This window comes from Monodon monoceros, unplaced genomic scaffold (genome assembly GCF_005190385.1).
Source record: "Monodon monoceros isolate NGI ecotype Baffin Bay Population unplaced genomic scaffold, NGI_Narwhal_1 Super_Scaffold_5, whole genome shotgun sequence".
Classification (NCBI taxonomy): Eukaryota; Metazoa; Chordata; class Mammalia; order Artiodactyla; family Monodontidae; genus Monodon; species Monodon monoceros.
This window is the reverse complement of record NW_021703782.1, coordinates 107,620,035-107,645,604: the sequence shown is the minus strand read 5'-3', so window position 1 is coordinate 107,645,604 and position 25,570 is coordinate 107,620,035. Positions and strand designations below refer to the sequence as shown.

At 55.8% G+C, this 25,570-nt stretch overlaps 1 protein-coding gene across 1 annotated transcript in view; it reads right to left on the bottom strand.

Annotated features, from left to right (window-relative positions):
• Positions 1–275: 275 nt before the first annotated feature.
• ASS1 (argininosuccinate synthase 1) overlaps positions 276–25,570 on the bottom strand; it is a 50,949-nt gene continuing 25,654 nt past the window's right edge. The window contains exons 9-15 of the mRNA XM_029202927.1: positions 22,845–22,935; positions 19,870–19,954; positions 19,286–19,350; positions 11,081–11,212; positions 5,692–5,848; positions 1,754–1,819; positions 276–560 (exon numbers count right to left, since the gene is read on the bottom strand). Of these exons, the coding sequence (XP_029058760.1) occupies positions 515–560; positions 1,754–1,819; positions 5,692–5,848; positions 11,081–11,212; positions 19,286–19,350; positions 19,870–19,954; positions 22,845–22,935 (642 nt within the window). The 3' untranslated portion in view covers positions 276–514. The remainder of the gene's footprint in view (positions 561–1,753; positions 1,820–5,691; positions 5,849–11,080; positions 11,213–19,285; positions 19,351–19,869; positions 19,955–22,844; positions 22,936–25,570) is intronic.

Below are 25,570 nucleotides of genomic sequence, written 5' to 3'. Positions count from 1 at the left end.
TGGCACGTGCCACAGGGGCACAGCTGGTAACAAAATGCCAGGCTTCTGGGCTAGGGGCTGACTCGGGTGGGTGCTTTCGGATTCCATGCTTTTTGCTGGAGAGAGGGGTCGATTCTTCCAGATAAACAGGTTCTCTGGCAAAAGGTGGCCTTCGGCAGTGCTTTAGTCAGAAAACACAAAGGTTGGTCTAAGAAAAGCATGATTCACCACACACACACACACACACACACACCCCACACACACTCTTACTCCTCTTTCTGCAGAAATAAACAAAAGACCAATGTATCATTTTTTTTAATCGTCATATTACAGCTCCTGCCTGCAGCCGGCCCCGACCCCGTCCGTTTGCTGACCACTTCTGCAGGCTCCAGGGGACCAGGGAACAAAGCCGGGGCCTGGCACCCGCACTGCCGGCCCTGGAGGACAAGTCACAACTACAAATTATCACAACAATTAGCGGCTGCACTTGGGAGATGGGCAAAGCGAGGAGGCCCAGCTCCCCATCATCAGAGGTTTATGTGGCGGTGACCTTGCTCTGGAGGCGATGATACTCCTTCAGCCTGTAAACCACATTCAAAACAAAGAAAAATGTAAGTGAACAATGACAACATGCACTCAGTTCAATTAATCCAGGCAGAGGTGGGGTGGCAGGGGCAGCTGTTTGCTAAGATGTGTGTGGAGTTGTCTTTTTTTCTCCCTCTCTCCCTCTCCTGCCCTCCAATCAGGATAATGTAATTAATTTATCTTAGGGGGAAAACATTGCTTGCCATTGTTTAAGACAAAGCGTTAAACTGGCAATGGGAGAAATGAAGAGGCCATTATGAAAACCCCGTGTGTTCGGAGCCATTTAAAAGGGTTTATGGAGTCATAAAACACAAAAGGGGTGAAGGAGGCAGGGAGATGGAGGTGACTGTCAGGCTGGAATCCCTGTCTCTCCCAGTCTTGGCTCCAGGGACGGGAGGCTGGCTCTGAGAGAAAATGGTTTTGTGCTGGGGGCATGTTATCAGCGAGAGGAGAGAAACTCAAGCCCCAGGGGAAGGAAGATGGGGATTAAGAACCCAGAGCTGGACAGACAGGCCTTCTGGACTCAGTCCCACTGAGCACTTGCTGCTAGGCACTGTGCCCTTCCTGGGTGCCAGGGTCTGGGCAGAGTGCTTGATTTCCACGGGCTCAGATCAAACTTTCACTGCACCTGTGAGGCAGGTATGGTTAACATCCTATGATTTCCAGAAGTTCAGAAGGGTTCTGAGACCCAACTGCAGAGGCAGGATTCGAAGCCAGGTCTGAGCGGCTTCAGATGGTGTGTATCACCCCACTGGGCCATGGAGATCCATGGTTCCAGTTAGACCTGAAGCTCCTGTATGTGGACGTGAAGGCAGGAGCCAGCCAGGTGACCTTCTGTGGCTTCTTTCTACCCCTCGGCCATTCCCCTTGCTAACCTGCCCAGGAAAGGGGCTCCTAGTGGCTGGAGAGGGTGGGAGTGAGTGTCAGAGGCAAAGAGCAGAACCCAGAAAGCTGGAGCTCAAGTGCCCAGGGCCCTCTGTTGCTCTTGGCTGTCACAAGTGTGCCTTGTGGCCCCGCAGAGGATGGGAGAAGGCTGGGTCCAGAGCAGGCGCTGAGGATGTGGTGGGTGGAGGGACAGGAAGGTGGCGCTTGTCTAGGGCAGAGCAGTGGTCAGAGCACTGAGGCCCCATCAGAGCCTGCTCTCCGTACCTGGAGGGTCTGAGGGCCCGTCAGGCCCAGAGCTTCTCACCTGAGGGAGTTGATGTTGATGAAACCGGTGGCATCAGCTGGCTCGTAATGTCCCTGCACATTCATGCTGCAAAAGGGCAGGAGCTCGTCAGTGTCCCCCCGGCCTTGGCCTTGGCATCCAAGGGACCTCGGCCTCACAGACACCCAGGCATTTCCTCAGTGTTGATCCAACACTCCCTGCCCTTTGGCTTTTCATTCCATTCCTTCCAATTCAGGGAGCCCTACCCGGGGCCGGGGATCGTGCCGGGGCTGCAGAGCAGGGAGCCATATCCCTGCTACGCAAATGGGCAGGTTGGGTCCTGGTCCAGCCAGCGCCAGCCCAGTGAACTGCTCCCACGAACCAGAGCACTGCATCTGTAACCTCAGGACATGCACCGGAGCCAGCTCTGCCCTCGGGCTGTGGAGGGCTTCGACGAGTGCCCAGGAACAGCTGGTGGTGTCCAGTGGCCTGAAGGCCTGGGAGGCCAGGAGTTACACACCACACAGCCTCAGATATGCGTGATGGCATCCCTCAAGCTGCAGAGAGGCCCCAGCAGTTAAGATCTGTCCATGAAATCTTTTTCACCTTGTTTGCCCACTGAGTGATGGGCATCCATCACTCTAATCCATCCTCAAACATGGGCACCCGCCCGATGCCAGCTGGTTTTGAAAAGTGCCCAGTCAACCCCTGCTATACTCAATGGAACAGATTTTTCCCCCCATCTGCAGTTTCCATCTTCCAGATTCGACAGCCTTCATCTTTTGGGTGTTCTCACTTAGCTGCGCTTTGGAACCCTTCCCAACCACAGTCAGTCAGGTCCAGCCACCTGGGTGAGCATCCTGGCTCCACCCCTGCCACAGACCTTAGGGCAAATATTCTCACGCTTTGAGCTTCAGTCTTTCACTTGTGAGATGGGGCTCTCAGCCTTATCACTGGCTCCACGTGAAATGATGTAGCTGCCACCTGGCACCAGGTAAGCACTCAGCTTTACTAACATCATTCAGTCATTCATTTACTCAGGTATTTATTAAGCACCTACTACCTGCCAGGCGCTGTGCCAGGTGCTGAGGAAACAAGAACCAGACAGGAGCAACACCCACGTGGGGGGCAGGGGGTGGTGGGGTGGCGAGTGCAGACATAAGCAATCAATCATCCATCTGCCTTCGATAATTACGACTGTGATATGCTCTTTGAGGACAAGTTCAGGGCGCTGTGGTCTCAGATCTGACTCCACGAGGCCACCCTCTGAGCCCCCTGGGTCCCTCCCGTTTCTCACGGGCCCCTTGTTGCGTCCTGCTCTGAATCAGCCCCTTGTCTTCATGTCTGCAGAACTCCAGCCTCAGGACAAAGCAGTCTCAAGGTTCGAGGACAAGGAGGTGGCCTGTCCCCTCAGGAGCCTTCTCCAGAGAGGTGAGATCGGGGAGGAGGGCAGAGGGGTTCTGCCGTTTTTCTGAGACCCTGAGGCTGTGCCTCTGACCGGCTCTTTGTGGACTGTGGGCTTTGTACAACAAACAGGGTCTCTACGCCCGGCTGCCCCGCAGCTTGTCAGGACTTGGGCTCTGTGCCTCCCCCTGCCACGCCCTCGCCCTGACCTCCAGGGGACCTTGAAGCTGGAACTCCCACGCTCTCAATGCTCCCTCCTTTTCACCTCCATCCGCCCCTCCAGGGCTCAGGTGGCTGAAGCCACCAGGAATCGACTAGCAAGCTCCCTGTAAAGGGAGAAGATGTCAGACATCCGAGGGGCTGAGCTCGGCACCCCTCACCAGGCAGGGGAAAGGCTGGACCCACCTAAAGCGCTTTTGCAGACCTTGCTGGGGTGATAAACGAAGCTTCACATGACCCTGCCCTGTGCCTCCACACCCCCATCCCGAACCACCGCACGGCTTCGGACTCCTGGCCTTGCTCCCGCTGTCTGAGGCACTCGTCCCCTTTGGAAGGGCCCCTGCGCTCAGCCCAGGGAGAAAGCAGGGCTTGGACCCCCTTCCTGCTCCCCGCGTGCATCCGTCCTTTCACCGCCGTCTCTCACGAGTCGAAACAAACTCTGCTACCCCCTTGCCCCCAAACAGGCCCTTCAGACCACCCCAGCAGCCCCTGCAAAGAGAGGCCCACATCCAGGGACAAACTTGTCCCACGGGACTGCTGAAGTACTCCCAGAGGTGTTTCTCGGGAACCGAAAAACCTCTTTTAAAATTTGTGGTTTCGGGGGGTAGGGGGTACCGGTGGAGAAAGTTTACAATGATTTTTTCTTTTTTTTTTTTTTTTACCTCCCCTGACGGTCTACAGAAAACCTCTGTGCTTTTATTTTTGTTCATTCGAGTGGCTCTGACCTGCTCTATAATTACGGTACTTTCTACCTACTGTGCCGCGGCATTTCCAGTTCTGCTACCTCTCGCGGTTTCCTCGCTGGTCCCTGTGACGCTGTCACTCAAGGGCTTTCAAGTCAGCGATGTAGAAATCAGAAAGAAAAGGGAAATGGTCGGAGACACAGTGAGAATAAATGCTCCTGCTTTTCTCTCTTTTTTTCCCCGTTCCCTTTTTACTTTATTCATTTAATCTCCCTGAGTGAGACTGTAAGGCTTAATGAAGGGTTGGACAGATTATTAGAGGCTGTTGATTTGGAGGGGGAGGGAAGAAAGAACCAGAGAGAGAAAGAGAGAAGATAATTTGACATTTACCTCGACTGATCTAAACTGATTCGGCTATATTTATGGCTTCTAAAGTGTTTAGGAAGATTGAAGGGGGGAGAGAAACGCAACACAGCAAAAAGAAGGGAGAGAGAAAAATAATATTGACCGCTAAACAAAACTCATACTGTAATTCCTGACCTGCTTCCGGGAGGGGAGAGCTGGCCTCAGCCTGAGCCAAGCTGGACCTGGGACTTGTATCAGGTGGGGCTGCCTGTCCCCACCTCTTGTTTGGCCAGGTGAACTCCATTGGGAACACCTTGCTCCTCGGTCAAGGCCAGTCTGTCATTCAGGATGCAAACACAGGTGCAGCTAATAGGCAACTGCTACCTTGGACCCAGCCCGCCAGGGCTCCCCAGCCTCTCCCGCGTCCTTTCAGCGCCCTCAGCCTGGCCCGTCGGGAGGCAGCTCCTCAAGGTTCCCTCCTGGCTCCCTCTCATCCAGCTCTGCCGCTCCCCTGGGCTGTCTCCTCTTGGCCCCATCAATCCAGTGTCCTCAGACCACGTTTCTCCTCAACTCTAGCCCTGTGTGTCCAGTGGCCGACTATAGTTCTCCTGGCCTATCTCAAAGAAAACTCATCCTGCAGTTGTCCAAATCCAAATGCATGATTTCCACCCCCCCATTCCCTCAACTCGGTCATCGCCACCAAAGTGTACCCAGCGGCTCATGCCAGAAAACCCAGGGTGGTTCTGAACTTTTCCATCTCCCTCCCCATCCAAGCCCTTTCAATCCCACCTCCTACATATTTGCCAAATCCACCTGCTGCTCTCTATTCCCAGAACCAGCGGCCTGGTCCAAGCCACCAGCATATCCCGTGGGGAGCCCTTGTGTCCATCCTTGCCAGGTTCTTGTAGTGCCTGGGATGTTCTGGGTTCTTCCAAGGCTCAGAACCTCTGCACAGGACAGTCTCTCTGGAAACTCTCCTGCCCCCTCTCCACCTGGTTCACTCCTTTCTTTTGGAGACCAGCTCAGAAATGACTTCCATGGGGAAACTTCCCCACACCCCCGTTATTATACCCAGCCCAAATATCCTGTATCTCCCCACAGCCCAGCACCTCCTTCCCTAATCCTGCACTCGGGTGATCCTTTGATTGGGGCCTTTCTCCCCATCTAGCCTGTACATTCCATGAGGGCAGAGGTGGTGTGGATAATCTTCAGGACAGTCTCCCCCATACCCTACACGTGCCTGGGCATATCTTTGCTGAGAAAGCCAGTCGGAGGAGATACTGGACATGAGGGTCTGTGCCCAGCTGGGGGCAGGGGTGGGGCGCCTACCTCACCAGCTCCTCGTTGTAGAGGGACAGTGGGGACTCCCGGCCGAGGATGTACACTTGGCCCTTGAAGACGGATACCCGCACTTTCCCTTCCACGTGCTCCTGGGACTTGGCGATGCAGTGGCGGACAAATTCACACTCGGGGCTGTGCCAGAAACCTGCAGGGAGGAAGAAGCGAGTGTGCCGGGGAGGCCCACCGTGTGCCTGCCTCGGGCCAGGACGTGGGGAGGACTGGTGTCCAGGAAAGGCACCCTGTGCCTCACCCCGTCATGGCAGACGTGAGCCTGGGAGGGCAGTCCCGCATCTGCCTTGTTCACTGTGGAGTTCTGGCATGACATGCACTTGTAAATGACAACAGTGAGGACCAAGCCCGCCTGCCCGTCCTGTGACCTTGTAGGGCTCCTGGGGGTAAGGAGGCATCCTCTACACCCTGCAATGCAGTCACCCCCTAAGGGTCAGGGGGAGGGGATCTAACCTGCTGCTTCACACCACAGACGTTCAGTGGTGAAGGGGCCCCGTCCTTCGCCCACAGCAGGCTCAGTCTCATCAGGGCAGCAGACCTCAAGCAAGACTCAGACATATGTTACCGGGGCCGAGCGATGGGGGTGCCCAGCTGGGTGGTGGGTTTGGGGTCAGAAAGACCAGGTGTGTGGGGCCTTCACCTCTCTATGCCTCTGTTTCCCCATCTGCTGAGTGGGGATGACACTGCCTCGCCCTCCCAGGACTAGCGGGCTTATTGTCCATGGAGGCCCTGGGCTCAGGGGCTGCTGTGAACGCTGCTGGGAAGAGCCCCACCCCTCAGGATAGGCAGACCCCTTGGAAATAAGTGACCTGTCTTTAAAATACTGCTAATATTTTCACGCGCGAAGATTTCTACAGATGAAGCACCCACACCATGCCGAGTTCTTTACCTGGGCCAGCTCTTCGAACCCCCCCAGTCGCAGGAGAAAAACCTCTCTTAGCCTCTTCCTTTTCTGCGTGAGGAAGTGAGGCTCAGGGAATTTGAGAGACTCTTCCACGATCACACAGGCTGTAGTGGGGGGCCTGGACCTGACCTCAGTCTGCCCCAGTTCTAACAACTGTGCTTCATATGATCATTTTGGAGCTTCCCCGTCTACACCTGCGACATCCCCGAGCTGCCTGAGAAATGCGCTGCCCCCATCCCCCGTTACCCATATCTGTCCCCCAGATCCCTCAGGCCAAAGAGGGCCGTGTGCTCAGTCCCCCGTCTGCCCAGGGTCTGGGCAGTGGCTCCTCTCAGTTTCTGCCGAGGGCAGGGGGGCCGTGGCCAGGGTTGGGGGAGGGACAGCGAGAGGGGTAGGGTTTCTCTGAAACGGAGCCGGGAAGGTGAGCCCACCTGGGCAGCTGTGGGGCCAGGTGGTGCGCGATCTCCTGCCCTGATAAAGGGCTGGGTCAGCCCCAGCTCTGCGGCTATTGTTGGAAGCCCTGGCCTCCAGGGGCACCTGCTGAGGCCCTCCGTGGGAAAGGGGAGCAGGCCTTCTCCACGACAGGTCCGGTGGCTTCCAGACGTGGGGGAGGGGCGGGCAGGGAGAGAAGGGGTTGCGTCCTCGCTCTCCGATGTCCTGCCTTTTGAGTTCACCTCTGGTTCCACCTTGACAAGCCACGTGATCTCTTTGTGCCTCAGTTTCCTCATTTGCACAAGGAGGTAATACTAACCATTCTCTGGGGGGGGGGTTGTGTGGATTCAGTGAGAGTTTTTGCTTTCAAGATTTGAACATGGCCTCTGCCAGCCCTCACTGTATACAGGGAGACAGACACCCAGAGAGGGAAAGAACCTTTCCAAAGCCACACAGCGAGATCCAGAGTGCTCCTGACTCTAGCCCAGAGCCCCGTGGGAGGGCACACTGATGGCCACCCCCCACCATGCCCCAGTGGCTCGGCCATCTTTGTAAGTCAGGATAATTAGACCATTAGGTTCCTAGGCGGGAAGAGAGGTGGGAGATGGAGCCAGAGATATGGGGGCAGAGACCCCTGTGGGAGTGCCTGGCCTGGGCTTTATCTCAGGATCTCTCCCCTCCCGCCATGGGGGCCTTGTGCTCAGATTTCTCTTCCCAGCAGACCCAATCTGGGGTGGAGGGCAGTGAGTCCTGAGTGCCGCACTGGGGAGAGCCTGTGTGTCCCAGGCTGGGGGATGCACAGTGGGTGGGGCCTGGAGCTGGGCCAAATTCTGTACTAATCAGGACGACAACCCTCTGTGCATTATACCCATTTTACTGCTGGAGAAACTGAGGCGAGGGGAGAGGTGAGCTATACCCCCCAAATGTGATGGGTCTTGAAGCTGGGGTCATGCCAGAATGACCCTGTGGGGTGAGGCCAGTGTGCTCCTGGAGGGAGGGGGTCTGTATAAACCTCATACAGGCAGATCAGGAAACTTGGGGATGGGGTGAGAGGAGGGGGAGACAGTACTCACAGTAGTCAGGGCAGCTAGGAGTGGGACCAAGGCAGAAGGGCTTCCCCGGGCCTCCGTCTCCCTGGGCCCTGAGACCACAGGGCCTCCGAGGAAGCTGAGTGCCATAGCAGAGTGGTGGCTCTATAACCGGGGAGCTAGACAGAACGGAGGAGGGACCTGGGCCTGTGCCCTTTATTTTACAGGAAGGGAAACTGAGGCTCTGGGAGGAGACAGACCTACTCAAGATCATAAAGCCAGCCAGAGGCAAGGCCCCATTCTCCTGCGTCCATGCTCAGAGACCATGCCAGGCAGTGTCCTGGAGGCTTTGTAAATATCCATGCATTGAGGCCTCACTATAAGACAGGCAGAATTATCCCCATTCTTCAGATGTGGAAACCAAGGCACAGGGAGGGCAAGTAAGTTGCTCAAGCTAATCCCTGCTCTGTAGCCTTTATGCATCCCAAATGTGAGAAATCCCATCAAACAGACCGACCCTCTGAGCTGTTGGGGGATGGGGACGGGCTGCTGCCAGAGGCCGACCTTGACATCTGTGGGAGCCTGGTCGTCAGAGGCACCTGGGCGAAGTTACTGTTAATAACAGCTACCTGGGAGGAGCCTCCACTCTGAGATTTTATTTCCTTTTAAACCTAATCACTGTAACATTTGGGGATTTAGAGGGCTCGGTGGGTGAGAGCAAGGACTCAACCCAGGCAGCCTGGCCCCACACCAAGGGCCAAGCTGTGCTCCTGACACCCAGGGCTGCCCTGTGCACACCACTGCGCCCCTTGATCACCCCTTGCTAACGGCCCCAGCCCAGCTTCCTACCCACCTCGGATCTGCTGGAGTGGCCGAGAACTTGGCCTCTGAAGCTGGCCTGTCCTGGGCTCCAAGCCACTTCTCAGCAGCTGTGAAACCTTGGGCAAGCGTCTTCATCTCACCTCTGTGCAGCTAAGATTAGACAATACACGTCAGTGCCCAGCTCAGGGCTGGGCAGCAAGAGAGGTGGCAGCCGGGCTTCCCTGGTGGCGCAGTGGTTGAGAATCTGCCTGCCAATGCAGGGGACACGGGTTCGAGCCCCGGTCTGGGAAGATCCCACATGCCGCGGAGCAACTGGACCCGTGCACCACAACTACTGAGCCTGCGCTCTAGAGCCCGCGAGCCACAACTACTGAGCCTGTGCTCTAGAGCCCGTGAGCCACAACTACTGAGCCTGCGCGTCTGGAGCCTGTGCTCCCAACAAGAGAGGCCGCGATAGTGAGAGGCCCGCGCACCACAATGAAGAGGGGCCCCCTGCTCGCTGCAACTAGAGAAAGCCCTCGCACAGAAACGAAGACCCAACACAGCTAAAAATAAAGTAATTAATTAATTAAAAAAAAACAAAAAAGAGAAGTGGCAGCCGATCTAGCGTGGGGAGGGAGGCTGGCGGCCTGGCCCCCTCTCGGCCTCCATGGATGCCCCCTGAGCAGAAGCAGCCCCGGCCAGGTGCTGTCCCCCCATCGCAGCCTGCCACGTCTTAACGACTCTCGCCACTTTGTAACCAAAATCCACCTTTCAGTGTGGAAACCCCGCTGAGCAAGAGAGCCCACAGGAGACAATGTTATTTAAACACCTGTCTGTACCTGGGAAGGGGGGACTGGGCTTCAAAGCTCCTGGGAACAATGGGAGGGAAAAATAATGCCAGCCAATAACCACCATGTCCCCTTGAAATCCCGAGATGAGTTCCAGCGATTAGGAGGTTTCAGAGGAAACAAAACCTCCGAGTGGGGGACGAGGGGAAGAGGTGAGGGCGGTGGAGGCTTCTACCAGGCAGTTACTATTACTATTAACTTTCCTGGGGTCCCTCTGACATCCAGGTCCCCATAGATGGCAGCCTGTCCCCCCCAACAGCTCAGAGGGGCTGTTCGATGTGATTTCTCAAATTAGGGAGATATTAATGTCATAGAATAGAGTCAGCCCTTTCTGGAAAGGGCCAGATAGTAAATATTTTAGGCTCTGCAGGCCACGTGGCCTCTCTAGCAACTGCCCTGCTCTGCCAGTGTAGCTCTGAAGTAGCCACAGGCAACACGGACACGAATGAGCAAGGTGGTGCCCCCAAAACGACTTATGGACACTGAAATCTGAACTTCCTGAAATTTTCACGTGCCATGAAACAGTATTATTTTTAAAAAAATTTCCCCAACCATTGAAGAATGTAAAAACCAGTCTTAGCTCATGGGCTGAACAAAAACAGGCAACGGGCTGGATTTGGTCACCCCTGGTATAACGCGTGGGATGGATCTGGAGTCGGGAGGACTGGATTTCTACTCTGTGGCAGCAGGTAAGGCACGGAAACTCAGTCTGGAGCCCAGCCCACGCTCCACACATGGGCTGGGCATTCGGCCGTCCCGGTGGCTTCCCAGTAGGGATCTGGCCCAGGCAATGCCCAGGCCCGGGGCCCCGTTCTTGGTTAACGTAGGCTTTCCCTTGCTTGCGGCAGTTCTTGTAGCGGCTCTGGGTTCTGCCTGGAAACAGGCTGACCTGGGCTCAAACCCAGCTAGGCCACATCCAGTTGTGTAACTTTATATAAGCTCCTTTTGCTCGGAGACTCAGTTTCTGGCCGCAGCTCTCTTAGGAAACTTGGGAAGCCCCCTAGGATGACTTGTGTTCCCACACAGTGCCAGGTACCCGGCACGTGCTGGATAACACTTGGCAGCCATAGGCATGACACAAGATGCTTCCCTGGCCCTGCGGCCGTCATGCGGGTCGCAGGCGGCGGAGGCAGCGGGACAGCCCGGGGAACTGGTGCATTTCCCTCCACACCTTGTGAACAAGGCAGGTCCCGACGTCCCCTCCTAGCTTCCTCGTCCCCTGCCCTCTCTCCACCCCCCTTCACCCCGCATCTTCCGGGGGCTCTCCAGCAAGTGGCAGTGGGCAAGGCGGGACTGGAGGAGGGTGCCCCTGGGTGAGGGAGGGGAGGAGAGCAGCTGCAGGGTCAACGCACCCGTGTACACCAGCTCGGCGAATTTCAAGCCCAGGCCTTGTTTGATTTTTCGCACTTCCCGATCCATGGTGAAGGCCTCGATGTCTAAATGAGCGTGGTAAAGGATCGTCCCTGCTGGGGTCTCGTAGATACCTAGCCATTTTTCCAGGCAGGGGGAGAAGAAGAAAAAAGAGAGAAACGCGTGAAACCCAAAGTGTCAGCAAATGACAAAAAGAAAAAAATAATAATGACTCGTCTGACAGGAGACAAGCCAGTCGGACCCATTCACTCCCAGCTTGCCGCAAAATGCATCCGTCATTATATTCATGCTGGGGCCACGACAGTCCACTCTGCAGCTTGTGGAGAAAATGTCTAGATGCCCCCCTTTGAAGAGGCCCTCAGACGTTGGAAAATAACAGGGTTTCAGAGCTGCTCCCCCCTCCTTCCCAACTCGTGCCCACCGGCCCGCAGCTGAAAACCTGTAATTAAACAGAGTCTGGTGGAGCCCAGGGTCCCGATGTCCCTTCCTGCCTTCCACCAGGGAGCCAGGGGAGGGGACGGCTGTGCACATGCATGCACGCGCGTGGACGTGTGCACACACGTGCCACCTTCAGCCGGCGGCTCCCCTGCAGCTGTGTCTCTGCAGAGAAATCCTGACTGCCTTGGTCACCTGTGCTGACCCCACTGTACAGCCGGGAAAACTGAGCCCTGGAGGGGAAGGGACTTGGCTGAAGTGGAGCTGGGAACCGAATCTAGGCCCCCGAGTCCCTGAGCAGCGCTGTCTGCTGCCCTGTGGACCAGCAGGTGATGGGGGCCAAACCCAAAAGGTCATGGGAAGACGGTCTTGCTAGGTCCCCTCCCCACCATCTCAGGCCCAAATCCTCCATTTGCTAAACAATCTGCTTGAACTGCATGGTCTCCAAGTGACAAGGGGCGCCTGGCCCTGGCTGAGTGTAGCCCTGAGAGGAAGGTCTTATAAGTAGCACCACCCGAGATTTGGGGGCACTAAGGTTCCAAGAGGCAGGATGGCCCCCGGGCACATGGCCGGGCTCCCTCTTCCCAGCAGTGCAGCCTCGTGAATCAAGTTCAGGTGAGCACCTTGGATAAACCTGCCCCGTGTCTGCTGTACCGATGGAAGGCTAATAACCGCCCCATCCCCACAAATGCCACCCCCCCAAGTCCCTTTCTTCCCACCACATAACACTAACAGCGTTAAAGGGGCAAGTTTTCAGTTATCCTCAAAATTTACCGCCATCGTCTTTCCACAGAAAGGATTTGTACACCCAGGTTCATGGCAGCATTATTCACAAGGGCCAAAAGGTGGAAGCAACCAAAATGCCCATCAACAGATGAGTGGAGAAACAAAGTGAGATAACTACATACAATGAAACGTTCAGCCTTAAAAAGGAAGGACGTTCAGACACACGCTACACCATGGGTGAACCCTGAGGACAGGACACTTAGTGAAATAAACCAGTCACCAAAAGACAAATACTGTGTGGTCCCACTTACGTGAGGCTCCTAGAAGAGTCCAATTCATAGGAACTAAGTAGGATGCTGGGTGCCAGGGGCTGAGGAGGGGAAATGGGGAGTTAGTGTTTAACGGGGCTTCACTTTGGGAAGATGAAGAAGTTCTGGAGATGGGGGGTGGTGATGGTTACACAGCAACGTGAATGTTGTACTTAAGGCCACTGAACTGTACACTCAAAACAGTTAAAATGGTAAGCTTTATGTTTTCTATATTTTACCACAATTTAGAAAAATGCTTTAAAAAACCCCCAAAACCAGAAAGGAGATTGTTTCAACTCTGAAGTCCAAAGGGGACATGGGCAAGACTGTGTCTGATGTGAGTAGCCAGAAACTTTCGCCCTAGAGAACTTTTCTAGTCTTTAATCTTTACGTCTGGGAACCACAGGAATGTCAGGGCCCTTGAGGATCACCTGCGTTCTCCTAACTTAGCTGCAAATGCTGTATTCGAACAGTCTTAGGTGGAAGCTCGGCATATACAATCGAAAACAATGTCCCACTGTGGGGAGCAGAGGCCCCTCTGCAAACCCTGGGCTCCACCAAGCCGTCCTTAAAATGCTAATCTGGCCCAACATACCAATTGCACAGATGGGAGGACAGAGGCCCGGGGGAGGGACATGACTTGCCCAGGGGGAGTGGAACCTGCATCTAGGTTTTCCATCTCTGCTCCAGGTTGCCTCTTAGGGCCTTTGCCAAGTGATCCAGCGCTCACGAGGCATGAAAAGGACACCCAGGTCTGAGGTGCTGTGGCCGAGGAAGACCCTGGGCTGTTCCCAAGGCTCCGAGGTGTTCCCTAGTGGAAAAGAGCCTCTTGGCAGGGGCAGGGGGTGAGTCTCTCATCTGCAAACCCCTGATATCCTGGTCTCGGGGGACATGCACATCAAAGAGACCAGGAGCTGATGTGATTACAATGTGCCTGTCCTGTTTCACTTGTGTGGCCGCAGCTCTTGGGCCACCTCTGCTGTCCTGAATCAGTTGTGGGAGTAAATGCCTCCCCAGTAGGAAAACACCCACATCCCCAAGTTTATGCACCAGGCCCAAGCCCTCGATTCTCTGGGGAGTTCCTCCGGCCCTCACTAGGCCTCGTCGTTACCCTTATAAACATGGTTCAGACAGGCTCCGTCATCCACTTCTGCAAAATGGCTCAGAGACACAACCCAGAAAGGGCTTAGAAAGGTTGATGGGGTTGGAGTCAGATGGGTGGCCGAGAAAATGATAGCATGAGGGGGGCGGTGCGGGGACACAAAAGAAACAATGAAAAAGAGACAAGAATTCAGCACAGGATTTGGGGCTGCTCCTTGTGGGGACAGTATGGTACCACAAACAAGTGGCTCCCAATGGCCCCAGGTCACTGAGAAAGGCCTGATGGTTCAGCAGTGTGTTTCCAAAGACAGAGATGTGCAGAACTTTTGAAAACATCTGCCTCCCCAAAAATGGCAGAAATGACCTCAATGTGAAAGGAGCAAGTTTTCAATTACCCCATAAACTTTATCACCAAGAGCCACCAAAAGCAAGACAAGAACAAAGCCCTATTTGTCTTCTCATCCTAGTATATACTAAGAACTCAATATAGATTGGACTAGAAATGGGCCTTCTGCTTCCCCCTCATAATTACTTTTGCCACATTTTGTAAAAATTCAGAAACTTTCAAAGCCTTCCTTACGCTGGCACACACACTCACAACGGCAGGCCAATAGCAGGGGCCCTCCTCATTTTCAGCTCCTGGAGAACCTAGCTGCCTCCTGCTCTCCTGTCTTCATCTGGCCAGCTGTGGGCAGGGTGCAAGGTGTATTTGTAGGGCCGGAGCTGTAGACCAGAAGTCCCTCGCAACTTATACTTTTACGGAGAGTGCTCAGCTCAGCTCTGCTATGTGACCTTGGCCCACCTCACTCCCCTCTGAGGCCCCGGCCACCTGTCCGGAAAAGGAGAAGGTTGCAAGTGTCTGCTGCTTTTCCTTCTAACTTCCACCGAGACCTGCCTGAAGGTGGGCACCAAGACACTGTCCCCCAGTGCGTACTGGTGGTTTTGTCTCTGGAACACTGTAGCCAGCTCGCTAGCACCACTTCCCCGCAGTCCAGAGAGGGAACAGCACCGGTGGTTTGCAGGGCGAGAAGACATCCATACTTTCCATTGAGGAAGAGCTATGCTTGCCCTAGGGACCCCCCGCTACTGCCCCACCTTAAAGGCTCCCCAGGAAAAGAGCAAAGAGTGCCTGGCGGGCAGAGTCACCCATTCTTGAGCCCTCAGAACCAGCCTCACAGCTGTCAACCCTCCAAGGCTGCCGCAGGAAGAGTCATAGGCAAGAAGAAAGGCCGCAGCCGTGAAACACACCAGCACAGTTAATATTCCTGTTCCTTTTCTTAGAAGGTGTTAAAGTTAATTGTGACTGATCAAAAAGCCTGTTTTTTCAGGTTGCTGCTGTGTGTGGGGTGTGTGTGTGTGTGTGTGTGTGTGTGTGTATCTTAAAGATCTTCCCTCTCCTCTCCACAGGGGTAGGGGGTACAGATGATTTCTGTGTATTTCTTCTGGAAAAAGAAGTGATTTTTAAAAAACCAGTGACAGAATCCTGATGCTAAAAGACGATGGATTTGGGGCTTTTGACAGCCGGCATACAAACCACTGCGCAAAAAGAAGGAGGAAATGACAGGTGAGTCTCGGTGTCGCTGTGGAAGAGACAGCAGACATCTTCGGAGTGACACACGCAGCGGATTCAAGTGTCTATTTTCATCTCTCCGTGTTTACAGGAAAAAGACAGAGGTGTCAGCGGTTCTCCGTGGAGCAGCTTCAATCACACCATAATTACTGCCAAGGAGCGGGTGGGGAAGAAGGGCGAGGAGCTGGGGGGTGGCCGAGGTTGGGGGAAAGTGGACCAAGGAGGAAGAGGTGGGGACCAAAACAGCTGCCACCGCTTAAATCCTTCTCATCTGTTCCTGAGGCTGCCAGGTTAGCCCAGATTGAGCAATTTGGCAGAATTGAGTGGGACCCGCCAACTCGGCTGGGGGGCGGGGGCGGAGCTGGGGACTAGGGCACCTGGACCAGAGCCTCTGATCCTTTGGGAAAGCAGTATCCAGAGGGAGGGATTTGGAAAGGCCAGGGGAAGGGAGCTTGGCTGGAGCCCAAGGGCTCCCCTCTTAGGTACCAGGGCCAAGGATAGAGGCGGTTGCCATGGTGAGGGGGAGGCAAGTCCCGGTGGGGCTCTAGCCATCCTCTATGCTCCTGGAACCCCACAGGCCCCATCCTGGGAATCAGGGTAGGCCTCTGAGTCCGGCCATTCCAGGCTTCTGGGAATGCAAACACCTTTGCTTCACAGGTCTCCCTCCACTCTGGAACATTCCATCTGAGTGGAGCCTCTGGGAGGCCTGGACAGGTGGGCGGCAACCCTTGTTCCTTCTTAGCCAGAAAGTGGAGGAGTAAGGAGGAAGTGAGGGAGGACGGGAGAGTGGGAGAGAGATGGGAAGGGTGGAGGAAAGGGGGGAGTGGAGGGGAGAACAGAAAGCAGGCGGTGAGGAGGGGGCCGAGGGGGTCTGCGGAGGGAAGCAGTGGCGGCAGGCGGGGGTGAGCCCCACAGGGCAGGGCCGGGAGGAGAGGAACCAGCCAGAGAGAAGGCAAGGGAAGGACCCGTGCTGCCTCCTTCCCTCTTCCCTCCTGCCTTCCTTGCCCCCCTTCTCCTCCCCACTGATTACATTTACTTCACTTAACTAGCCCCCCTCCAGAGTTAAAAAGATAATGTGATAATGACAGCCACAATACAGCAAAAGCTACTCCATCTGCAGCTTCCCCAGCCCCCGGCCCGCTGACCCCATGGCCCCGAGTGCTGCCGACCCGGCCACCCCAGACCCAGGGCACTAGCACTGCCCAACTTCCTACCCATCCACCGCCACCCACTCCCACCCCCAAAACCCCAAGCCCTTAACGAATTTCAATTGCGAGCTTTGTAAAATCAATACAAATGACATTTTCCCCTTGTATACCAAGGTACAAACAATAGCATTTTCCTGCTGTGCCCTCAATATAATTGACAATTAACAGCTTCTCCCGTGACCCTGACCGTAGACCTGTGGGTGAATCCACTTCGTCCTCATTTATTGCCCCTACCCCCTGCCTTTCTTTCTCACAGTGAATTATTGGGAGTGGAGAAATAAAAAACAAGACCTCCCCCTAAAATTATGAAGCAACTTTCTTTTCTCAACCCCCAACCCAAGTCAGAAAATAGGCAAGTTAGAACTTCCAGAGGGAGATGGTGAGATCACCTAGTGCGCCCATCTTTGTTGGTGAGAGTCGTAGAGAGGGAAAGCAACTTGCCTAAGGTCACACAGCAAGTTCTTGGGACTCAGAACCCTGGTTGTCTTCCCCAAAGACTGTACCACGCTCAGGCTAAATTCTATGCTTTTAGGGACAGGCCCCCACAGGTACACACACAGTACCTGGGTAGAGTGAGGGCTGTGCTCCAGGAATCTTTTCCTCAGGTGGGTGGTCAGAAGCCAAGGGAGTTGGAACCGAGTGCTAATCTCATGACTCCCACCTTCAGTGGTGATGACGCCCCCAGTTCTGGGGAAAAGGTAGGAAGTCTACCATCCAGGCACAGCTCCTGCTATGGGTCAACAGGTCTCTGATCTGCACCACAACCCATTTCACAGATGAAGAAGTTGAGGCTCAGAGAGGCTATGTTGCTTTCCCAACGGTGATGGAGCCAAGATGGGGAGTCAAGGGTGGTAAACAGGGCCTGGCCCCTGACACCAGCCCTTCAATGTGCCTTCCCAAGGTCTCCAGGGGGTCAGTCAGCCTCAGACCCAACCCACCACCCAGGTGGCCACTTGGGGCTCCTCCTACCTTCTCTACCACTCCTGCTGGAAGGCTCCCACTCCACTCTGTTCCACGTTCTACCAGTTGAAGCCTATTCTCCTGCCACCTCTTTCAGGATGTCTTCCCAGATCAGCCCAGTTCGCGCCTTTATGACTACCTCCTTCCGTTCAAGTTCACTTGCGTGCCATTTCACAGAGTGACCTCAGGCCAGCCCTTATCTTTCCATTGTCAGCAGCACTGATCTACATCCACAATCAATTAGTGATGCCTGCCTTGGGCGTGGGAGGGACGTGACAATAGGCGCAGAGTGGACATCTCTGAGCCACTCGGAAGGTACCCAGAGGGCATAGGCTGCCTTTGCCATTTCAGCATCCCTGTGGGGCTGCTGCCATTTATGAAGTTCCTCTCCTGGGCCACTTCCTGCTATTACACATGGGCTAGAACCCGGATCTAGCAGAGTTCAAGCTCTCAGCCCTCAACTCCATGCCTCTCTGTGTCTGGACATCAGTCCTGGTCCTGGTGCCTGTGACTTTGAGCCTTGGTTTCCCTGCCTGTAAAATGAGGGTGCTGGTCTCTGGTTCCCCAAGGTCCCTCCAGGGTCTGCCTTGTATAGTTTGCATTGTGCTGGCTCCCAAGGGCAGACTGAGACAAAGCAACATTTAATCAGATGTTAATATAGGTAAGATACAAAGGTAAGTGAGGATAAAAGGGAGCAGCTCCACAAGGCCTTCCCGAGAGTTTCAATTAGCTTGTTTCTCACAGAGTATATCTGTGTCGAAGAGGAAAAAACACACGAAAGAGGGAAAGCCACTTTCCTCCCTTCCTCCCCTTCTGAGATAAATTCAAACAGGTCAGAGCCAGAATGACCCAGCTCCCATCCCCATGCCTACCGCATTACATCTGGGGAAACTGAGGCCCAGAGATAACAAGTCCAAGGTCATCTAGCAAGACACAGCGAACCTGGCATGAAAGCCCCAGCATCCTGCCTCCCGACTAGTGCCCTTTCTAACCGCTGAAATCCAGCCATCGGCTCTCTTTGGATTTTAGAATCTTAGTAAAAACACCCTGAAAGACATAGGGCCATGGCTATACCCTGGCCTGGTTTAAACACCTGCCCACACAAGAGGCCTCAACCCCACCCCCGGTGCTTAAAGACTCGAGTGCCCAACCCAGGGACTCTGACTGCTGAAAGCTTGCCCCTCCAGCTTGAAGTCCGGAAGCACGCGGCGTTGCTTTACCACTGGGGAACAGGAGATCCCCTCATATGGATGGGGGGAGGGTGTGGTCCAGACAACACGATGAGTGACCGATAGGGACCCATGGGGCTCTGCTTACTAAGAGGAGACAGAGCCCCTGCTTGGGGACCAGCCTATCCTCCCTCCAGGCCCAGCCAGAGGTGGATATGGGCCGGGCAGCTTAGCCAAGGTGGCAGCCACTCAGCACCAAGGCAGAGCCCTGCCCCCATGCCCTGCCAGACCCTTGAACAGGCCCTCAGGCCCTGGCTGGCTCACAGCGCCCACCCCTGGCGGGATTCCCACCCCACCAGACCAGCTGGCCTCGTCAACAGCCTTAATGACCACGAAATCAGCCCTGCATGGTCTGCCTCTAGGCCTGGCCGACCCGCCCCAGGGCCACAGGAGAGCACGACCTCCAGGCCTGGCCCCCGTCTCCTCTCTCCTCTGAGCCTCTCCCTGCTCCTGGGACAGCTCTTCTCGTGATGCCTTCAGACATCAGTGGCCAAGGGCCCCTCATTCCCACTTCCCAGGAGGGAAACAGTCTGGCGGGGTGAAAGGACTTGCCCAAAGTCAGCCTGGGAGGAGCAACACCCACATGTGACTGGGGTGTCAGGGGCCGCTGGGAGCCGAGGCCTGCGCCTGAGGCTGGCGAGCGACTTACCCCGGGACTTCATGCCGATGAAGCGGTTCTCCACGATGTCGATGCGGCCCACACCATGCTTGCCCCTGTGGGGAGAACCGGCCACTCAGGGTCACAGGCAGGGCGTCAGGCACCATCTCGGGATCCAAGACTCAGAGGACATGTGAGCCAGGCCCCCTGGTCTAACCACCCATTGGACAGATGGGGAAACTGAGGCCCAAGGAGGGAAGGGCTATCCTAGGACACACAGCAAGTTCAACGTGCAACTTCCTTTATCTCTGTCCTGGGCCTCATGTGGCACCCAGCCCTATCCACTGCTCATCTTTCCTTCTACCCTGGTCTCAGATGCAGTAGAGAGCTTGGAAGTTCTGGACCGTCCCTAGGGGGCAGTACCTTCCAAGGCTGAGGGCCACCAGGATTCTCCCACGGAACCAGAGGACCCCATGGCTATGGGGCTGTGCCGAGGCTGACTGCAGGACACTGGCCTGTCCTCCCTGGCCCCTCAGCCTCAGGCTGGGACCATCAGCCCCCCCACAGTGGTCCGGGCTGGTGCTTGCCCAACATGGTGGCTTCCCAGGAGGCCGGGCAGGGCTGCGGGCACTCACGCGACTTCATTCAGGTACAGGAAGAGCTCCAAGGCCGTGCTGTGGGTGGTGCCGTCCCTGACGTTGGTCACCTTCACAGGGACCCCTAGGGCAGGAGGAGAGGGCAGCGGGCCCGTGGCTGGAGCTCAGCAGACGAGCCTGTGCCTGCTACCCCGCCCCTTCCCTCCACCCGAAACGCCTTAAATGGATGTGACAGATATGGACTCCAAATGACTCCTTGAAAAGCCCTGTGCAGGTTGAGGCCTGCTGGGGAGAGAGAAGGGGAGAGAAAGCCCCCCAGAATGAAAGGGAAAATGCAATAAAAACCTCTCCCCCACCCTTCCCATTCTCTTTGCTCCTTTTGCATTTAGGGGCTGTGAAATTGGAACCAGGCCCTGAACTAATTGAATTTCACGCTCCACCATTGTCTTAGGAGGCAGTAACCGGGAGTACCTTCTGTCCCACCAGTTACGGGGCGGGGGGAGCGCCTGGCTGAGGTGCGGCTGAGCTCACACACACACACACACACACACACACATATACACACACGCACGCACGCACGCGCGCGCACACACACACACACACACACACACACACAGCCCCCGGCCACGTCTGTCAGGCGGACCCCCAAGCTCCAACCCTGTACCCCAGACCCGCACACAGCCATCTGATTGATGGGGGTGAAATGATGCCCGCGCCAGCAGGCAAGGTGCTGGAGGCGTCTGCATTCTGAGAAGTTGGGTCTGGGGTGGCAGGAGGGCAGGAGGGAGGCAGCCGCTCGGGGAGGGAAGGGCCAAGTCAGGGGAGGTGGCTGGAGGGGGGCAGTGTGTGGGTTCGGGGTTGACTTTGAATAGCAAGGGGCACTTTCTCGAGCGGTGTGAAATGAGCAATAAATGTATTAGAGGACTAACAAGAGAGCTGTAACAGTGACAAAGAAAAGCTGTTCAAAGTTGGCGGCTAATCCCCCACCCATCTGCCCAGCTCATTACCATGTAGCCGGCCATCGGGTGCCAATCAGGCCTCAATAGTGGCTTTCGAGTCTTTATTAGCCAGGCGCCGCTTGGAGGGGCTTCGCTCAGGGGCTGTCAGCCTCACCATTCTTAACCCCCATTTCCAGGGGTTTTATAACTTGGTTGTAAATTGCTATTAAATGTAAGTCTGCCCGATAATGAACCTTAAGCCCCTCTCGCCACCCCCCACCCCCGCCTCTCCCCTCTCCCTTTCTCTCCCTCCGGGTCCTATTATGGCCCTCGCGGGGCCTTGGATGGGGCCTGCCCCAGAGAGGAGCGGACATTGTTGGTGCTGCTGCCGGAGAAAGCCTCTTAGCCTTTAAAATAGTTAATAATTAGATTAAAACTTCAAATAAATTAACTAGAGAGTGAATGGGGAGTAGCTGAGGAGGGTTCCTCCCGTCTACTTTTTTCTTTTTTTTCCAGACAGTCCCTAGATCATTAAAATGGGTCACGTTTCTTCTCGGGCTCAGCCCTCGGAGCTGCCCTAAGGGGGTTAGAACCTGTGTTCAGGACCCCTATGCTGCCTCCTGCCCACCCTCACCGCCCTCCCAGTTTTCCGGGGGACCTGGGGTGGGGCGGGCTGCCTGGGTTCATCTCACCGTCTTCTCAGAGATGATGCCCAAAGAGGCCCCACGCCAGCACAGCCCTGGGGCAGAGAGAGTGGGCCTAAGATGGACTTAGTGCTCCAGCTACCTTTAGGGGCCTTAGACTAAGGGCCTTTTGGTCCCCAGGGGGCATGAAATTCAAGGGTTTGAACTGATAGCGGCGGGGCGGGGTGCGGGGGGAGCGATGAAAATGCCCATTGACTTGGTCAGGCTCTTGGGAAAGGCCGGGAGGAGGCCGTTTACTAAAGTACCAACAAGCTTTTTTCCCAGCGCCTCACTCCATACCCCGTGCTCGGCACCTGCGAGCATCCTTTCTGTGGCCCATTTTACAGGCAAGTGAGCCTGAGGCCCAGAAAGGTGAAGCTGGTTGTCAAGGTCACACTGGCAGGTGAGAGCAGGGGATCTATCCGGGGCCCCTGCGTGCCCCTCCCCATCCTCCGTCTCCGAGGTGCCTTGGGAAAGGCCTCTCTGCAGAGCCCCCTCCCTCTGCTCCCTCCCTGCAGCTGCCTTGTGCACAGAAGGGCCAGCCTCCCTGCCTGGGCTTGGGATGCCCTCACGCCCCCTCTTGGTTCCTCCGTCTCTGCCTCTCCGATTTCTGCAGCCTCCTGGAAAAGTCCTCTCCTTGGACACTCTGAGCCCTCACCTTGAACCTGGTCCTGCTCCTTCCATTACCCAGCATGCCTTTCTTTCCCTCCATCTTTCAGGGCAAGGGGGTTGTCCCTGGTGCCAGGCTCAAGGCTGGGCACTCAGTTCAGGCCAGCAAACACTTCTTGATGGTAGCAGACAAGATGAGGAGATCAGGACACAAGCAAGAGTGGCAGAAGCTTTGAACCCAGGATGGGGGGTAGGGAGACGCATCAAGCAGCTAACTCAGGACTAGCTATGGGGTCAGGGGGGCCCCCGAGGCTGGCTCTGTAAGACTCATAACCGGCTGAGCACCTCTGTGGTGCAGGGCCCTGCGCTGGATACACCTCGTCCAGATCTTATTCTATACCATGAAAACACGAGGCAGTGGATACTCTTTTATCCCCAGTTTACAGATGAGGAAACTGAGGCCAGGAAAGTGGAGTGACTTCCCCAAAGGGCCAAAGCAGTCGGCAAGTGGTTGCTCAGGGGCTAGAATGCTCCCTCCAGACCTGGTGCCCACGAACTGATGGACACCAGCAGAGGGTGCTTCTTCCCAAGCCTGGAGGCTTCCACAGATCACGCCATCCGGGGAGGGGGCAGCGGGGAACATTTGAAGCCCCAGCCTGGACCCTGGCTTCCAGGAACACAGGAGGGATGCAGAGGACTCGTGCCCAGGCTCCCGGGCAAAGAGGGGAAAAGAGCCAGGGCCCCAAGAGTCCACGCCTTGGAGTCCCGACAGGCGGGCACCTACCTTTCTTGAACTCGATCTCAAGGATGTCTGGGCTATTGGGGGCTTTGGCCGGGTCCTGGGTCTTTGTGTAGAGGCCTGGAGGCGCTTGGTTCTGACAAAAGACAGAAAGAGGTTGGAGGGCGGTGTGCCAGAGCCAAACCGTGCCATGCCGGCCCCTGGACACCCTGCCTGCAGCCTCCTGCGCCCCTCTCCAGAGCCAGGGCGCTGCTGGCACCTGCCATCGGCTGGCCGGTCCGGCAGGCCTCCCAGCCCCCCACCCGGAGCCAGCCCCACTTGCCAGGGGCCTGGGAAACAAAGGGCTCACGAAATCAGACAATTTTTCCCCTCAACTTGATCTCATCTTTTTCTTTGACGCCCCCGCAGCTGGAGGTAGAATATAGCAGGAGGAGCCAGTCAGGCAGGAAAAGCGTGACTTTGGGTGAGCGAGGCGCTAGGCGGGCTTCCCGGGAGCGGCTCAGGCGCACACGCTCTCCCCGGCACAGGGAATTGGGGTTTATTCTGCAGTGACCGCAAAGCTAATGACTGCGCATGACCCCAGCAGGTGCTCTGGCGAGCAGAGCCGTCCCCGGGGTCCCCGAGGTTAATACTCACAGGGAGAAAAGAGAAGAGCAAAGCAAAAATCCATTTGAAAACACATCAACCTTTATGTATATTTTTTTCTTGGGCGTGTTGGAAAATGGGCCTCTCCCTCGTCTTGATGCAGCAGCGGAGGGGCCGCTGGCTGCCTGGAACTCTCCAAGTCCCTCCTGCCTCCCACTCCCGAGGTCCTGACCGGCCCCCCACCCCCCACCCCCGCCCCCAGGCTGTGGCTTGGACACTTGCCACGGTGGGGGCCGGGGCCCTTTGGGCCTGACTGCTCAAGTCCGTCCCAGGGGGCATGCCAGGGCCCAGCACTGTTATCCACCTGCGGACATCCTGGGAAGTGCAGTCCCTTAAATCTTGCCTTTCAAAACCCTGCAAACATTCCCATGCCACTTTGCAACTGCAGCTTGTTCTCTGCAGCCCCATTTGGTAAGAAGGTCAAGTACTGTTACCCCACCTATGGAGGAAGAACTAGAGGCGGAGGGGGACTGTAGGTGCAACCCTGTATGCTGTGTGGAGGTGGGGGCCACATGGCCCAGGGCAGGAAGCCCACGAGGCCCTCAACAATGATGTGTTGGATTTCAGAGTGGTGGAAAATATCCCCAAAGGCCAGGAGTCGAGACCTCAGGCTATGGGGGTCTTGGGCAAGTTGCTTCACCAGTTCGAGCCTTGGTTTTCTCATCTGTAAAATGGGGGGAAATGATACCTGCCTTTGACTGCCTTACAATTTAAATGTATAGACAATTTTTATATTTTTTTTACTGGACATGAAAATCACCCAAGAAGATGCCAGAGAGGGCCTGGTGCAAGCTGTAACCTGCCCTGCAGGCGACAGGACTGCTGGAACAGCCTCCTGGTGATGCCACCCTCCGAGAAGAGCTGCTCCAGGAGAGGTGGGGCCGCCAGGAGTTCCTCAGATCCCTCATCTGTGGTCACTTTGCTTGCTGGTTCTATGTCAGGGTGTGACCAACCATCCCGGTTCCCATACCCTGAGAAACCCCCCAGTCCTGGGCGAACAGGGACAGGTGATCCTTCTAGCTTTACTTCTGAGCTCAGATGGGGCTGGTGATGAAGCCCTCACACCTCCAAAGGGCTGTGTGGCTTGAGGCCAGCTGCATCCCTTCATCTGTTTCCATTTGTGGGGCAGGAACAAGAACCCAGAACGGACCTCCAAGACAGACCCAAGGAGGAGGAGGGTCCTTAAGGACCTCCAGCCTGATGCCTCCATGGACCAGTTGGAAAACTAAAGCCAAAGAAGCCGCTTGTCCAAATCATACCACCCCACCCCATCGGCAGGGGACTCAGCCCCGAGGACCCTAGAATCCCTATCCTGTGCTCTTTCCATCACCCCATGCTGTTTCCCAGCCGCTCTGCCAAGAAACAGCACCAGGGATGTGGCCAGAGACAGCTCGGGCATCAGGCTGGTTTCAGAGAAATGCCCGGCTCCCCAGGCCCTACTGGGTCCTGCCGACCTCCACATTCGTTGGGAACAGACAGGCCCGAGGGCCATCCTTGGCCATAAGGCAAAGTGAAACAGGGCTTGGGACCTCCGGGTGACCAACAGGACTCCAGAGCTCCTTTCCCACCTGCCCGGGGCTCCTCACCGGCTGTCCAGCCCAGCCTGAACTCAAAGCAGGTACCAGCGCTGAGAGCCCGGGCGCCTCCACCTGAGGCCGCCTCCCTCCCACCTCCACCTGTTCTGCGCCTGCCGGCCCATCAGTTCCCAAGCACTTAACGGAGCCACAAACAGGATGAGAATGTCTGCATTGGAAGCAGAGAGGAGGTGGGAAGCCCTCGAGGGACCAGCATCCCAGCTCTCTGCAGTGGGAAGTAGGAGGCTTCTGACACCCTGACAGCACCGATTAAATAAAATAACTAAATAGAAATAAAGAGACATTTGCTTTGCATTCCAAGGTGGCTCACGCCTGCCTCCTTTTTACTCTCCCTCCTAAAAGCCCAGTTCAAATGACAAATAGTTTGTTGCTGAGTATCCATAACATCTATTTATCCATCCCAGCGGGAGGGCTCACTTCCAATGTCATCTTGGGGGGCTGTGTTGGGGGAGGGAAGAGAGTGAAGAAAAAAAAGAGAGAGAGAGAGAGAGAGAGTGGGAGGGGGGATGGGGAGAGGGCGAAAGAAAGCAT